This window comes from Phaethon aethereus (assembly GCF_964289735.1).
Source record: "Phaethon aethereus genome assembly, chromosome: 2".
Classification (NCBI taxonomy): domain Eukaryota; kingdom Metazoa; phylum Chordata; class Aves; order Phaethontiformes; family Phaethontidae; genus Phaethon; species Phaethon aethereus.
In genome coordinates this window covers 63,043,684-63,060,076 of record NC_138582.1, presented here as the reverse complement: position 1 = coordinate 63,060,076, position 16,393 = coordinate 63,043,684, and the positions used below count along the sequence as shown (strand labels likewise).

The 16,393-nt window shown below is 39.8% G+C and overlaps 1 protein-coding gene across 1 annotated transcript; it reads left to right on the top strand.

Annotated features, from left to right (window-relative positions):
- Nucleotides 1–1,341: 1,341 nt before the first annotated feature.
- LOC309402576 (protein-glutamine gamma-glutamyltransferase 5-like) lies at nucleotides 1,342–14,904 on the top strand (the record flags this gene model as incomplete). The annotated part of the gene is made up of 13 exons (XM_081996438.1): nucleotides 1,342–1,348; nucleotides 3,702–3,881; nucleotides 4,182–4,424; nucleotides 5,369–5,487; nucleotides 6,000–6,128; nucleotides 6,367–6,544; nucleotides 7,460–7,592; nucleotides 8,606–8,709; nucleotides 8,814–9,056; nucleotides 10,450–10,776; nucleotides 11,650–11,807; nucleotides 12,122–12,255; nucleotides 13,206–14,904. 13 exons carry the CDS (start codon nucleotides 1,342–1,344, stop codon nucleotides 14,902–14,904), a joined length of 3,654 nt encoding a protein of 1,217 aa, XP_081852564.1.
- Nucleotides 14,905–16,393: the final 1,489 nt, after the last annotated feature.

Sequence of the window (16,393 nt, the reverse complement as noted above, 5' to 3'; positions counted from 1 at the left end):
GTGAAGTTATTTCACAATACCTGAGTTGTTAAGTTTTGCTTACTAAGTTATTTCACTATTAGTTAACCTGTTTCATTTTATGATTTCTTAAAGCACTGTCTAGAATTCAGGCAGTTATCCAAATCACTGAACTTCAGTCATTGTGTTCTTTCTATATAATTGAATTATTTTTGGGGGTTTGGGTTTTTTTGGAGGTTTTTGGTTTTTTGTTTTAGGTTTAGGTTTTGGGGCTTTTTTTTTTTAATCCAAAGTAGAAAAACTTGGAGGGATTCAAAGAATATCTTATGGAGTAAAGCTTGGAGTAGAGGCATAAGAACGATAGGAAGCAACTGTAGCAAGTGTTTATTCTGGTTTTGGCAAAGGAAATTTCAATCTATCTCTCCTATTTGAAGGCAAATGTCCTCATCACTGAGTGTGCAGAGGGAACACTGTTGTAGTTGTTTTGTTTTATTTCATTAAATATGCTTGGAATCTAAATAAAATAATACATTTTTGTGTCAAAATATTTAAGTATTTTCTGTTCACAGAAGTTATTGGAAAAATCTCAAATAGTTTTCATAATTTCAGGGAAAGAGAGGTAAAGTAAGCTAAGAAGCTGCAAAACTAGTTTTGTGCTAGAACATAAATACACACATCATATAAATAGATTCTGAAATTTTTAGATTAAATTTTCATGTTAACTTCAAAAACATTTAATGCTGGGAAAGTTTGTAACTGTTCGTTTTACTCTAACCTCCACTTGGAGGGAGTGCTATGCAGACTTTCTGAAAGTTTTTCTGAAAGGATTTCTGCTTATATGATCATAAAAATGTCCATTGGTGATCATATTCAGAGAGTCTAAATTCAGCTTAGGTCAGTGTTCTTTATTGTTTTCCTATAGGTGGTTGAAGATGTCTAGCCAGAAGGGAATGGTAGGTCCTTGGATTTATGGGAACTTTAAATGGCTAAAAACAATGGCTTATGTTGAACTATGTTTAGATTCATCCTGGTCCTAAAATATTTTGGAGACATGGCAAGTTGTGGGACGTTGAGAGTACTATGCTACAGGTGAAGTACCAAGATCTCTCCCTCCCTTCAGCCGCAGGACTCTCCCTAATAATGCTGGAAGTTAAAATGAATCATTTATGAGCATCAGTAGACACATGGGTGGGGCCTCTTTGTAAACTGGTATTTTGTTGATGCAATATGTGTGACAGCCTTTTAGTTCTGAATATAAATGTTACTGAGAGGAAATTAGGTTGGTTCACAGAGGAGATCAGCCAGACATTGCAGTACATCTTGCTGAGGAGCAGGTACCTCCACCAGTACTGCACTTCAGATACTAGTGCATGTAGAAGAAAAATGGAAGGTGAGTGTCTTGAAACTTTATTATCACTTGATTCAGTACTGAAAGTGGAAATAATTAAATAGCAGGTGTAAGGACAAAAAAAAATGTACATATTGCTTTGTGGAATCAAGTCTAGGGGTTACTTCTATGGTTTAGATTTTATTTGTGGACTTAGTGAGAAAGAAAAAAAAAACTTTTGGAAAAAAACTTTTCTTTTATAAAGGAAAAAGAGAGCTATGGGAGAGAACTGGTGAAACAGCAGCCAATTCTGAGAATAAGAAAGAGCATGGAAAAGAATACATTTTATTTCCAGCATAAACTACAGAGTACTAGTGTTCAGTATTCTCATGCTTGAAGTAATTATTTCACAATGGATACCTGAAGTATTCTCTCTGGAATGAAGGCAAAATGTGAATTGATAGAGGAAACCCAGTCACTGGTACTGGAGGCCGGGTTTCTACCAGAGGGAAAACCAGTAAGAGATGTGAAATTGATTAGCCTTTAGTATTTTCTCTGAGCTGTCTTTGCTTAAGAAAGCAATTGTTAGCTCCTTTATGATCTAGTTGTGATAATTAACTCTGATAAGCAAACTGTGGGCTGACTTTAGAGGACTTCCCTGGGAAACATGTAGTATCTTGACTCCCTGATGTTCTGGTTCAGCTGGATTAATGAGTGGATGAAGTGTAGTTGTCTTGGTTTATAAACGCCTCTAGAGGATGGGCGAGGATCTATCAGGTTCTTTCAGTGTTCTTGACCACAGGATTTGTCATGTGTGCTATAAGCGCTTCTAATCCTTTCTGTTCAACCAGACTATTTTGTGTTATGGTTGACAACTGTCATTAAAATATGAGATTTTCTGTTCAATTCTGTTACTTTTTCTTGTCAGCAGGTATGATGAGCAGTAATGATGCAATGCATTGCCTTATTTTTCGCTTGTTGTTGATAGTGTGCATGTTTTTAACATGGGTAACACCCAGGTCTGCATTTATCTGCTGATCTTTGCTAAAGAGATGAATGAACAATTCATTGCCAAATTTAAATGGTTAGGTGAAAAATGAGATTATTTTGTTTCAAAGAAACAAAACAGAAAAACCTGCTTTCCTCTCCCAACCTACCCACCCTTCCCTCCAATTCATTTCAGTTACAATTTACTTCAGGATGTGATCCTGGGAAACTCCACTGGTTTGTGTTAAAAGTGTCCCAGTCCCATGGGCTTAGCTATGAGTCTCCTTTTATGTGGATACGCCCTTGGTTCTTGAAGGAAAAATTAGTTTCCCCTAAATACCAACTCTGTATTCAACTTCGTGCCAATATAGTTAGAGAAGTTGCATTGTTTGGTTGTTCTACAGGCTTAGCAGGACCAAACTTAACCCTTTAGAATTAAAATAATATACAAGATGATGTAGTTCAGTAAGCCCAATTTCCAAACTGCTGAGAATCTGTGTTTCCCATTGTCTTCAATTAGAGTGAAACACTTCTGAAAATAAAAAGTTGTATGCAAATAAGTAAAAATTAGTGTTGCCACCCATCCTTCTGGCACCAGGATCATAATTACCTCTATGAAATGGCTGATATCCAAGCAAGATGCCTAAGGGGGGATCAGCCAAGATTTTTGTCAAGGTAGTCATGGGACTTAGGATAAATTGTCAGCATTTTTTTAATTGTCACAATTTGTGAATACTTCCTTCTCCATTAAGTTCCGCAAAGATGTCTGCAAACCTTTTATGACTTTGGGAAATGCAGATTGAGATATTTGCATGCATGTTTAACAGTATTTACAATGTTGGGGGGATATTTATGCACATCTACTTTTTTCATGACTCATTTGGAGTGCCACTTAAGCTTTCAAACACCTACATTTGTTATCAGATCTTTTATATTTTTAGTTTATTTTATTATTTTATTACTTGTATAAAAAAATGTCATGACTGCTAGCATGTGCAAAATGTTTGCTGTCTAGCTGTGGTTTAAAAGTAACTGTCTATGGACAGTGTGTTGTAATGTGGAGAGAAATATTACAATGCAAAATCAATTTTTCAAGTAGAGATACTAATATCGTTCCTCAGCTCTAGGTATTTATAAAGCAAGAAGGCACTATATAAAAGATGTGAAACTTGTAGTGCAAGCTTTGTAAATCAAAGCGTTATACAAGTTTCCACCTGCAAGCTAGGGAAGTGATGATCTTGTAAGGGTACTTTTATGAATGTATGTCTCTCAGTATTGCTGAATTTTGAACTAACTCTTGAATGAATTTTTTTAAACAATTATCTTTGTCTTTTATCGTTATCTTCTCTTTCATGTAATCTTGACCTCAACCAATCATGGCGACTCAATTATCTGTTTTTTCCCTTGTGTTCCTTTCTCCATCCTGCAGTCATTGAGCTGGGAGAAGTTGACCTGAACTGTCCTTCCAACTGCCAAATTCATAATACTCATTTCTTCGGAACTGACAGACAGATAATAAGAAGAGGGCAAGCCTTCAGCTTTTATGCTCGTTTCCAAAATCGGGAATGGGATGACTCTGTGGACCAGGCTGTTTTCACTGTGGAGACAGGTAGTCACTCCCAAACTCTGTGTAGTCTTTCCCAGTCCTTTCCTGGTAGGTAATATTTCCCATAGTCTTCAGTGACAAATAGTATCTCCTCATTTATCTTCTGTGTGAAGAAACTACCTTCCCCTAACTCAGGCAGTTCTGCTAACTTGTAAAATTTTCTCACTCTGCTACAGAAGTGACAAGTGAAAAAGAAATCCACCCTTGGGAGCTTTGCATTGCAAATGATGGCTAAGCAAATTAGTTGCCTTTTACATGTGCTTTGTTTAGTCTGATTGAAGTTGTATTTATTTTCCTGAAAAGGCCTCAGACCCTGTGAATCAAATGAGACGAAATGTACCTTCCCAATGGGCAGATGTCTAGATCAAACCTGCTGGAGTGCTTCCTACAAAATTCATCAGCCAAAATGCATCAATATCAGCATGTTTCCTCCCTCCAATGCCTGCATTGGCCGTTATATTCTCAATATGCAAATCACATCTTGTGGTCACACATATCAGCGATGTCTTGGAGATTTTTATGTCCTTTTTAACCCTTGGTGTGCAGGTAAGAACTCTAGTGATGATCAGATAGTTTTAAGAAAAATACTAGTGATGAGTAAAAATGTTGAATGTATTCATTACTTAGCTGAGAAGTAAGGGATGGAGTCACAGAAATAATGAAAAATAGGGAAGAATTTTGTTTTGTTATTTTTTATTTTTTCCTGCAAATTCAAGACTGTCTCAAGCCAGTGTTTTGATTTGTTTTCTTAATGGTAGTAGGGTTGTAGTGTAATTTCTTCCACCTCCAGTTTTACAATGGCATGACAGTACAAGAGGCAATGGGCACAACCTGAAATACAGGAGATTTCCTCTGAACATCAGGAAACACTTTTTTACTGTGAGGGTGACTGAGCACTGGCAGAGGTTGCCCAGAGAGTTTCCCTCCTTGGAAATATTCGAAAGCCATCTGGTCCTAAGCAGTGTCTCTGCTTGACCAGGGCGGTTGGACCAGGTTATCTCCAGAGGTCCCTTCCAACCTCAACCATTCTGTGATTCTGTGAATTCTGTGGTATCACCATGAAATAATATAGTGCAAATACAAATGGAATTCTGTAGATATGATTCTGGTAGCAAACAATTCTGGAGTCTGTAGGACCTTGTCAAAATCATTACATGGCAAATATTCATGTTGTCTGCGCTTTTGATTTGATCAAAATCAAATACCCAACTCTAAGTGCACAATTTTTGACCCCTAGAACAACTTAGTGTGAAGAAAAATTTCGAGCTCTGTAATTCAGGTGTACTTCAGCAGGGAGAGACTTCATAAAGATAATATCTAGCTGTAAGTAGAAATGAATTGTCTGTGAATGTTTAAAGAGCCCGCACCCTTGAACATGTTTAAAAGTATAAAACAAAAATAGGTAGGAAGGAAGGATCCAGTGAAGTAGAAGATACAGAAGTGCTAGAAATTTACATATTGTCTGACTGATAGCTTTGCATCTTTTCCAGATGACCCTGTATATATGGACAATCAGGCCCATAGAGAAGAATACATTCTGAATGAACATGGGATACTGTATGAAGGAGTTCACAAGCACATTACCTCTCGACCATGGCACTTTGGACAGGTATTTTTTGAAGACTTATTCAGAAGTAGATGTCGTCCATATATGGATAAATGAAGTGTTATCCATATTTTTTTCAGAAATGCATGCTACGTTATGGAGTGCGAAAGGTTTTTAGGACCAGTCCAGACTATGCATGCACAAAACAACATGTTTGAGAAACACTGTAGCCCAAACAACTGGAAGGAAGTTTTCTGTAGTAAAATTAAGGAAACTGCAGAATGTTCTTGGAAAAGTTGAAACAGAATATTGTGCTTCTGAAGAAAAATTATTCCATTGATCAAACATAAGCAAAATTGACATGTTTTTCCCTTTGGTTTTCCTTCAGGCAGATAGACAAAACCATGCAGACCACTAGGATCTGTGCTTGATTTAAAAAAAAAAAAAAAAAAAAAAAAAGGCTGGGGCAGAGAGAGGGCAGCTCATCTACATGAAAAACACTGGACTATTGACAAGAAAGGAACTTTAGTAATGTCAGAATACCATGATTCCTGTGTTAACTTCTTTTTCCTCAGTTTGAAGATGGGCTTCTGGATATCTGCTTGAAGATTCTAGACATGGGTGCGAGTTATCATCACGGCTCTGATCGTGACCATTGTTGGCGCAATGATCCTGTGCATGTCAGCATGGTGGTAAATCACATGGTAAGACCTCTAGTGGTGTATGACCTCTGAATAGACCGAGGCACACTTCATTATGTTATAGAAGAGCAAATTGCACTGTAATCTAACACAGTATGAATAGCAGGGATAATGCTTTCTGTGCTCAGATTCACAGGAAAAGCTAACTTGTAATGTGGATCTCTGATGATTTTGTGGTACACTTAGGATGTGAAGACATGGTCAGCTATCTGAAAAGGTTGTTTTTCTCTTCACTTTCTAGATAAGCAGCCATACCACTAACAGTATCATGAAGATTCCAGAAAACAATGATTACCTGAAAGGAACAAAACCATTTTCCTGGAATGGAAGTGTGCCTATTCTTCAGCAGTGGTACAATGGCAGATGCAGGCCGGTCAGATATGGGTATTGTGGGTCACTTGCTTCAGTAATGTGCACAGGTATGATATTTCAGTACGCCCTTACCTAGTTATCCAAAAAGGAAGAGAGAAAACCAGGACCAAAACCCTCCAACCTTAAAAACAACTGGAAGAATATTACTCACAAGCATTTTACTGGAAAAGAAATTGAATATTTTTCTCTTGTTATGATATGGCATGGCTCCTAACATAGTGTTTTTTATCAGCCTATTGCTTTCCTATACAGTATGAAGAGCAAGAAGAAAAGCAGTACTGTCTTTTCTGTGACCTTTATACCATGCAGCTATCAATATTGCAGCTTTTATTAAAACACAGAGCAAGTGTAACGTTGTGGAGCCAAACTTTATCCTTTTGGTGAGGTTTGAAGTATGAGGAAAAAACACTGAGTTATGAACAGGAAGAAGACCTGTAGCGATGTCTCCTCCGAAACATAAAAGCAGCAGGCTACCATCTTCTTTTACTGCAAAGGATGAGATAACAGTGAACTAAACTCCACAGAAAAAACACTTGAGTTTCAAATTTATACCATTTATTTACCGAACCTGCTTCTACGTTGAAGAAAATTAAATCGATATTCCATAGATGAATCTATATGTTTACTCTGTTTACAAAAAAAGAAAATTAGGGAGTTTTATTAATGCAGGATCAGCATCATTATTTCTGAAGATCTCTTTATGTTTCTGTTTGTTGTTTTTTTTTTTAAAAGCTGGAAGAGTAACAAGCCATTCTTTTCTGCTAGGCTCTTTTCAGACTACTTTTTAACCACTAAAAAGAAGCTTTGAGGACACAGAATCACTGCATCCCAAATATTGCCTCTTATCCATTGTGTTTATATAATTCCAAAGTAGAATATAGGACAATTATTTATAAAATGAGAGGGATTTTCTTGATTAATTACCATTTGTAATGACTCATGAATATTTTTCTTCCTTACAGTGATGAGGTGTTTGGGAATTCCAAGCCGTGTTGTCACAAGCTTCTGTTTTCCATGCTCAACTGAGAATCCTCTTGGTATCAATGAGATTTTTGACTGTACTGGAAAAAACCTGTGTGGTAAAGACAAGCTATGGTAAATAAGAAATGAACAAGCTCTTTTGGTTTTGTCAAAAATTAAATAGACTAGTGTAAATCTAGCAGATCAGTGTTTTATTTAGCAGTCTCTTTCATTGGTGTGGCAAAGCTGTTCAGTTTCCTGAAAATGCATTTCAAAAACATGAAATTAATGAAGACACAGCCTGCTCAATATACATTTTAAAAAACCACAAACCAACACTTGTGAGAATTGATGTTACCTGCTTATCCTTCTCAGCTGAAAGAATTAAGGCCATCAATCTTAGTAGCTGTAAAAATATTAAGTAGATCATGAAATGCAAGGGAAAATTTATCACAAGTTAGGACTATTTTCTTCAGTCATAATCACTTAGTTGATAATTACGTTGTCTTCCTGACATTCCTTATCATGGATTGCTTCATTCTTGTAAACTTTTCAGTTCATGTTCATATAACTATGACATTACCGCTCATAATAGCAGAATTTGTGTTTTCACCTTTGGCCTGTATTTTCGTAGTTTCACTGCAGCAGAATTTTGTTTGCATTCAAGTCTCGTCTGTGAAAGCTTTTAATGAATTTTCTGCCCTCTCACGTGTCAAAAAGATGAGGTCAAACTGAGATACTAAAGGAGTGAGGATCTTATTTTAGCATGAAAGACTTAAGGGTTTGTGCTTTGTTAAGCCATTAAAAAGAAGACTAAGACAGTATGTGATTTTCCTCTAAAGAACCAGGAGGAAAATGTTAGGAAAATAAATGACTGAAACAAAAGACCTCTGTTGGCACATTATCAACTGAAAAAAAGGGGCTATAAGAGGAATGTTTTACAATCAGGTCTGCAGCATCCTGGAACAAATTTCCAGTCTGAGTGATATAAAGCAAAACAAACAACTCTTGTCCCCGAACATCATTAACAATACTAAGACATAGTCTTCAGTTGATTAAAATGTTATCTCTGACATAGTTTTCCTCCATCCTATGGCATTGAACTTGATCCAAGAGATGTTTTAATCCTATATTCCTGCATCCTACAGGCGATATCACTGCTGGAATGAATCTTGGATGGCTCGGAGAGACTTAAATCAATGCTGTGGTGATTGGCAGTGTCTGGATCCGACACCTTTGGAAACGGGCAGAGGTAACTATTTAACCTAACTGTAATTGTTGTCCTCAGCTTATGTTGTTGAGTTTCTCTACTACTCAGGTTAGAACCTGTTATAACATTTTTGTTATCTGGCTTAGGTTCAGCTTGCAGCGGTCCTACATGGGTTCGAAGCATCCGAGAAGGGGAACTAGACTTGGATTATGATGGTCATCATATGTTTTCTCGAGTAAATTCAAACTATGTCGGCTGGCTTTCCCAAAACAATGCCAAAAAAACCAAATTTTTCTGTGATGCTTGGCCATGTGGACAACATCTAATCACCAAGAGTGTTGGCAGTGAGCAATTCGAAGATATCACTGGGGCTTACAAGTATGAACTAGGTATGTGAAAAGTCATTAAATGGGTTGGAGGAAATTTTAAATGCTAATCGTATAAAGTTATCAGTGTAATCTGTCCTGTGTTAAAATGAATAGAACAATCTGAAGTTGTCTTTTTTTGAGAAAGAGGAAGATGCCTTTCTGTTCAAGGATCTTAATTCTTAACCTCTAAACATATTTAAATGATTCAAACAAAACACACTGTAATTACATCCATTTTGGACAGGACAGGGTAGGATGTTTCAGATGGAAGGGACCTACAACAGTCATCTACTCCAACTGCCTGACCACTTCAGATCTGACCAAAAGTTAAAGCATTTTATTAAGGTCATTGTCCACATGCCTCTTTTTAGGGCACTGGCAGGCATGGGGCATCAACCACCTCTCTAGGAATCTTGTTCCAGTGTTTGACCACCCCCTTGGTAGAGAAATGTTTCCTAATGCCAAGTCTAAACCTCCCCTTGTGCATTTTTGAACCACTCCCATGTGTCCTATCACTGGATACCAGGGAGAAGAGATCAGCACCTCCCTCTCCACTTCCCCTTCTCAGGAAGCTGTAGAGAGCAATGAAGTCACCCCTCAGCCTCCTTTTCTCCAAACTAGACAAGCCCAAAGTCCCTAGCTGCTCCTCATAGGACATTCCTTCCAGCCCTTTTAATATTACTATTCATACATACATATTTTGGTCTCAGCTGTACAGCAGTTTAAAATATTAGCAGCCTTTAAATAATCTAAAAAACCTTAAATTCTTTTAAACTCAAGTTTAGCTTCTTATTTGTTGCTTCTTGTACCAGGTCTTTCAGAAAATATGCTTACTTACTAACTTGATGTATTATTATTAGGATATTCTGCTATTCTTACTTTGGGCTACTGATTACTGATTTTCATCTTCCAGTAGTAGGGAGGAGTTCAACCAGCAAAGTTGCCTAAAAGAATGAAGAGTGGATCACAGTTGATTGCAAAATTGCAAGCTCTGTAGCTCTTTTGAAGAGGAACAAAAAAGAAAAAAATTGATAGTTTCTTTGTTTGAATGGTGTATTTTGCCTTTTGAGAGACATGGTAGCATTTCATATTCAAAAGGCAAAGCCCTTATAAAAAGTTATATTTTGAATTTTGCACTAGCTATACATTTTGTGATTTACACAACTATTTTTAAATTTAACTAATAAAACTAAAATACATTTTTTTAATGTTTTTCTGAGATAGATATTTATTTTCTTCTATGCATTCAGACTACCATATCTTGTGTTTCATTAACTGATGGATTTGTTCTACACCAAGTCACTACAGTAGGTTTCAGGAAGGAGGAGGAAGAAATTCAATTATCTTTATTATTTAGGTAAATATGACTTCTTGTGCATCCAGCAGATTCATTATCATGTATCTTCTTCAACAGGCTCTGTGAAAAACAAAGAAGCCTATTTCCGGGCTTACAGAAGAATTCACCCAGGGTACTGTAATGCTTCCAACTGCCATATTGAGAGAGAGTTATCATCTCTGAAAAACCCATTTTTGAGTGACTCTGGTATTAACATGCGACTAAAGATGGCTAATTGTCCAATGTATGGTGAAGACGTCCAACTACATTGGCTGCTTGAAAATTTGCGTAGTGAAAACAAAAACCTAAAGTTTAATTTGTGTGCACAAATAATAACCTACAGTGGTTGCCCAATGGATCAATTTTGGAAAGACAGTGTGAATGTCACGTTGGGTCCAAGGGAAGGTAAGCAGGTGAATTTGTCTAATGCCCTTCTGTCCACTGTTCTCAGGAGATTCTTTGCTTTTTAGGATTAGCAGAGACTTCCTAGTAGGGGTGGGAAGTGAAATGAATACAATGTTAAATATTGACAGCTAAATTCACTTTAGGATAATCACTCAAAAATCAACACAGTGTTAATACTACATGTATAGTGATAGGTAATTTATAGTCTTTGCTTAATTTTTCAAGGCTTAGAGGGTGTGATGATTGTTTAAAAACTCATTTCCATTAAAAGTTCAATTCTGGACTCTATATTAAATACAAAGATGAAGTTATATCTGTTGATCTGAAAAGCAATTTATTTCCTTTGGCCAGAAAATATTATCCAGTGTAAGACACTTGTTTTGAGCCCTAAAGGAATTATTTCCAGATATACCATATGCTGGGAAGTGCAAAGGCATATCACAGAATAAACACTTGTTTTGATGGTTAATATCTTTTTCTGGAAGAAAAATGATCCCTTTAACTAAAACATTTCATTATAAAACAAAATTTCATAGCTGATATTTACATTCTGTTTTACCAAGCTTTAATTTGCCTATATTTGAATTATTGCTTTAAGAATTACATTGGAATTAAAGTTTCCAAATTTTGAATACTAATATTAATAACAACAACAACAAACCAACCTTCTTCTAAATGCACTGATATATTAACTGAACAGTGTGAAGCTGCTTGTTGAATGTATCACCCTAAGCCAGGAAAAATCATTATGCTGTAATAACTTAATATTTAATTAAGCTATTTTAAATGCCAGTTAAACTTTAGAACAAAGGAAAGTGGAAATATTAGCCAAAATATCTGCAAAAAAATAATTAAAATAAATTTGTTTTACAGTGAAAAAAATTCCACTGTGTATATCATATAGTCAGTATGGACCTTATCTCTGTGATCACAACATTATGAAAGTAGTTGCTGTCTCAGACCCAGAGTGTGGAGAAGTTCTGATGGTGAGCAGGGATATCGTGATCAACAGGCCACCTGTTATTGTAAAGGTAAAGAACTTTAATTATAGGATTTGTTATCCAAGGAACAGACTTAGGGACTCTTATTGACCGCTTCCTAGGTATAATGCAAATAAATTTTAAATTTTTTCTTTTTCTTTTCTTTCATTGTATTTTTTATTTGAGAAAGATCAGTGTGATTTTAAATGTATAACAGGTACTTAGAGTGGTATATAGAGATGATAGAAGTAAATCAGAAAGAAACGTGTATGAATAATGCTTTTTTTTCCTTACATTTATTTAATTCATTGTTAATTTTGTAAGGATGACAAAACAATAAATTTGTTTGTTTGTTTTCTGACTAGCTACTGAGCCAACCCAGGCTGAAAGTACCATGCACAGCAGAGATATCCTTCTGCAATCCTCTCCAGGAAGATATGAAGAACTGCGTAATGACGTTAGAAGGTTGTGGTTTATTCAAAGAGCCGATGACCATTGAGTAAGAACACCAACTATTTAAATGGGGATAACATTGGGGCTTGACTAAGATGTGCTAGATCAGAGCAGGTTTTGAGGAAGGCAATAGTTCTGATATTTTTGGTGTTTAGGACCTGAACAGGACTTTTGCCCCTTTTTACGCTGAGACTCCATTAAAAGCCTCACAGCTCTTGAAAATGATGGATCATTTAGACCTGGCAAGATATGCTGCTGCTTCATTTTCCTCAAGCTTTTATTTAAGCCTGTGTTTCAAATTTCTGTCTGAAAGGGAATGCACTCTTTTCTTCACAAGAAATTCTAGCTTGGTCCCCCAGCTCTTATAATCCTATTGAGTTTATAAAAGAATTCCTCTAAATATTCATGAACTGGCACCACGTACATGAACAATTAGACAATAACAGTGAGAAATAGCAATATGCATTCTAAGCTCATATCACGTTAATCACAGGAAGCTGAAAACTTCCAGGATGTTATAACATACTAGGAAAAGTGTCTGTTCATTAATATGCATCGCTTTTCTTCACGACCAGGAGAACTGACAGAAGTATGACTAGTTTTGAGGGCAGGCAATTAGGAATTGTTCTTGCTGAATAATAATGAAATGGATTCTACAAAGCAGCTCAATCCAACTTAGACTACTGGAAATGGGAAGCAGTAGGTATATCTTTGAGGCAGAAGGGTGCTACATTTTTAAAGAATTTAAGAGGATATCATGAATGAGTTTCCAGGTCCAGTTACAGAATTTACTACGGGAGTTTTCCAAATCTCCTTTTGGGACAGAAGGACAGTAGGTTTTTTTGGGGAGGAAGGCAAGAATAACAAAGTTGTCATGACAGGTTGTCTCTGAAAACATGTCACAGCAAAACAAACCTACTCGTGTGTGCTCATCTTGTAGCGCTTCAGGTCTCTGAGCTACTCAGGGTCCTAATTCTTTTCCTTCTCTCGGTCCAGTTTGGGAACACTGGCATCCAACCAACAGGCACGGACCATTGTGGAGTTCACACCTTACAGGCTTGGCAGCCACCGGCTCCTGGCCAACTTCGGATGCCACAAGTTTGCCTACTGCAAGGGATGCACCAAGGCTGAAGTGTGTTGCCCCGCAGGCCAGAATGGAACCCTGCCTGTCAGCCAGAATGGGTCACTCCCAGTGTGTGAGAATGGCTCCCTCCCAGTGAACAGCTCTGGGCCTGTCCCCGTGGCGGACCCTGCGTTCAACTCCATGTGTGAATATATATGTATCCCAGTATGCAACCCAAACTGCAGTGCAGGGGGTCAGCCTGTGTATGACTTCGTGTACCTCCCTGCTGGCCATCCCTTATGCAACACCATCTGCAACCAAGGCTTCAATCCAAGCATCATTCCTGGTTTTGATCTGGGATGCGATCCTGGCTTCCGTGTCATATGTGAGACCGTTCCTCCCGCTACGTGTGCCCCGATGCCTCCACCCATGTACAGCTCCATGCCTGCCCCAGCATCCAACCCTGTGTGCCCCCCTATGCCTCATGTGGTGTTCGAGACGGGTCCTGCTCCCACGCACCAGCCTGGAGGCGGAGGGGGGCCGATGTCTTACTCTGTCTCTGTCCCCGCGAATAATGCGGTGAGTGCCCTGCTGACCCATTTCATGGCTGGCTCCGGTCCCACTGCAGCAACCCAGGCAGTCCCTACCCAGGTGTCTGCTCCACCATCCCACCCTGTGTGCTCTCCAGTAGCCCACGCTGTTGGCAGTCCCATGCCGCCACCGGCTCCTCTTTCAGTGCCTACTGCCTCCATCTCGCATGTCGTGTGCGGCTCTGCGCCCTCTCCCACTGCCCAACCTCCGTGTGGCCCGATGGCGACCCTGCCCTCCCAACCCCTGAACACCCCGGTAGGCCACAGCGTGTGCTCCCCAGGCCCTTGCCCAGCGGCTTCCCCAGTGCCCCGCTCTGCTGCCCGTAGCGCCACCCCAGCAGGGCCACAGATGGGGAGTGCCCCGGCAGCCCACGGCCTGGGCTCCCCAGCCCCCCGTCCCGTGGGACCCCCGGCGGCCCACTCACTGTGCTCCCCAGCCCCCCGCCCAGTGGGACCCCCTGCAGCCCACTCGCTGTGCTCCCCTGCCACTGTCTCGCTGGGCGCCGTGGGGGCTCGCCCCACCAGCTCGCCTGCCGCTCTCCCCGAGGACTCGTCGGCAGCCTGCCTGCCGTGCCCTCCAGCCCCGCGCCCGCTGGCAGCTGCCACGGCCCGCTCCCTCTGCGCCCCTACCTCTCGCTCGGTCTCCCGGGTCGTGGGCGCCACGGGGTCTCGCTCAGTGTGCGGCCCTCAGTGGGGCCCCTCCTGCGACACCACCACTCGCTCGGGCTCCCACTCCACGTGGGCACCCGCCTCCCGCTCGGTGTGGAGCCCCACGGGGCGCTCAGGCTACTCCCCCTTGTCCCGCGCCACCTATGGCACTCTCACGCGCCCTCCATACAGCTCCTTGTCCCGCTCCTCCTACAACACCTTGTCCCGCTCTGCCTACACCACCCTACCCCGCTCCACGTCCCCCTCTGCCTATGCCACTCTGCCCCGCTCTGGGTCGCGCCCTTCCAGCAGCACCCTGGCCCACGCCGGGTCCCGCACACCCTGGAGCTCCAGCAGAAGCACGCTCAACTACTTCAAACGCAAATACCTGTAATGGAGAGTAACCCGGGGAAACGCCAAAGCCAGTGAATTAAAGCCCGTGCGCAGATGCTTTGAAAGAGGTTAGAAATAGGGTGCTGGAGAGCAGCGTGTGTAGTCCTGAGTATTTATCCACGCGTTTGAGATGTGCCAGAAAGCAGGCTGCTAGCTGACCGCTGAGGGATGCATTTGATGTAATCCTCGTATGTCTTGAGATACGGTATGGTGGAAGTGACAAACGAACGTGCTCCCCATGGAGCCGTAGTGACAATAGTTGCACAGTGCAGGTGATCGGACTTGCTCGATCAAGCTGTTTTCTAAATGATGTGCTTTCAGTCTCTCTTCTCTTGATTTCTTGCAAGGCGTATTTCTCAGATCTCCCCAGGCTACAGCTCTCGTAGCAAATCTCTCTCCTCACATGAAATGTGCTGTCTTTGGGACACTGCAAAGAGATGGCAGCAGATCTGCTTTACGTCTCGCCTAATAGACGTTGGGCCCCTGAGCCCCGGTATTGTTATGGCTCAGGTCAGTTCTGCATGCACTCATATTTCCTTAGTTATGTGGTAATGAAACGGTGGAGGTCATGGAGTAACTAAATCGTTATAAATCAACTGAAGAGGTTTTTTTTAAAAAAGAAAAGGAATTATAATAAATTTAGTATTACTACTCTTGATGTATTGCAGTTCCAGTATCAGGAATCCAAAGGTTGGATTAGAAAGGCCACAAAACTCGATGAACAATTAATACCAATTTATTGGCTTTCATGACTGGAATTTGTTCATGTAGCATATTCCAAACATTTCCTTATTTATATTTCATACATTTAGGTTCATGGGAAAATCTCTAATTCCAAGGCTGTGCCTTTTTGATTCAATATAGCTAGGAAACTACCATCACCAGACCTAACTAGAGAAGGAAGTATGATGGTATCCATTCTTTCAAACACCCAGCCCTCCCAACTGAAAGGTTAAGAAGGTGAATCAAAATGTATTATGTCTTCTTCAGATTATTGGTACCATTTCAATGCTAACCCTCTCCCTGTATTTTAGGAATTGAAATCATACATTGTCATAATGGAACTGTCCCCAAATCTTGGATTTGCTGACAACACCTCCCCTCCCTCCATTATTTTTCTCTAGTGCTCCATTATTTTTAGTTACAAGTGTTAGTGGGGTTTTTTGGTAAGTTAATTTTGCTGGTGCTGCAGAATCTTCAGTCATGTAGCAATAGTATTTCAGTAGTATCACTGTAGTTCACACCCCTATGAATTGTGATGAGACTGAGTAACCTTCCAGGGATTTTGAAAAGGTGTGGTGTCAGATGTTAGCTATGAATGTACCAACTGTGTCAAATACATATTAATTCTGAATATGGTAGAAGAAATGTTTACCTGGATAATGTAGTAGAGTGGTCACAACTCAATGACTTGTTTTTTACAGATTTTCAATAGTCTTTATTGAGTATTTGCTGAGAATTTCTTTGCCTGACTGACAATAAAAATAGAA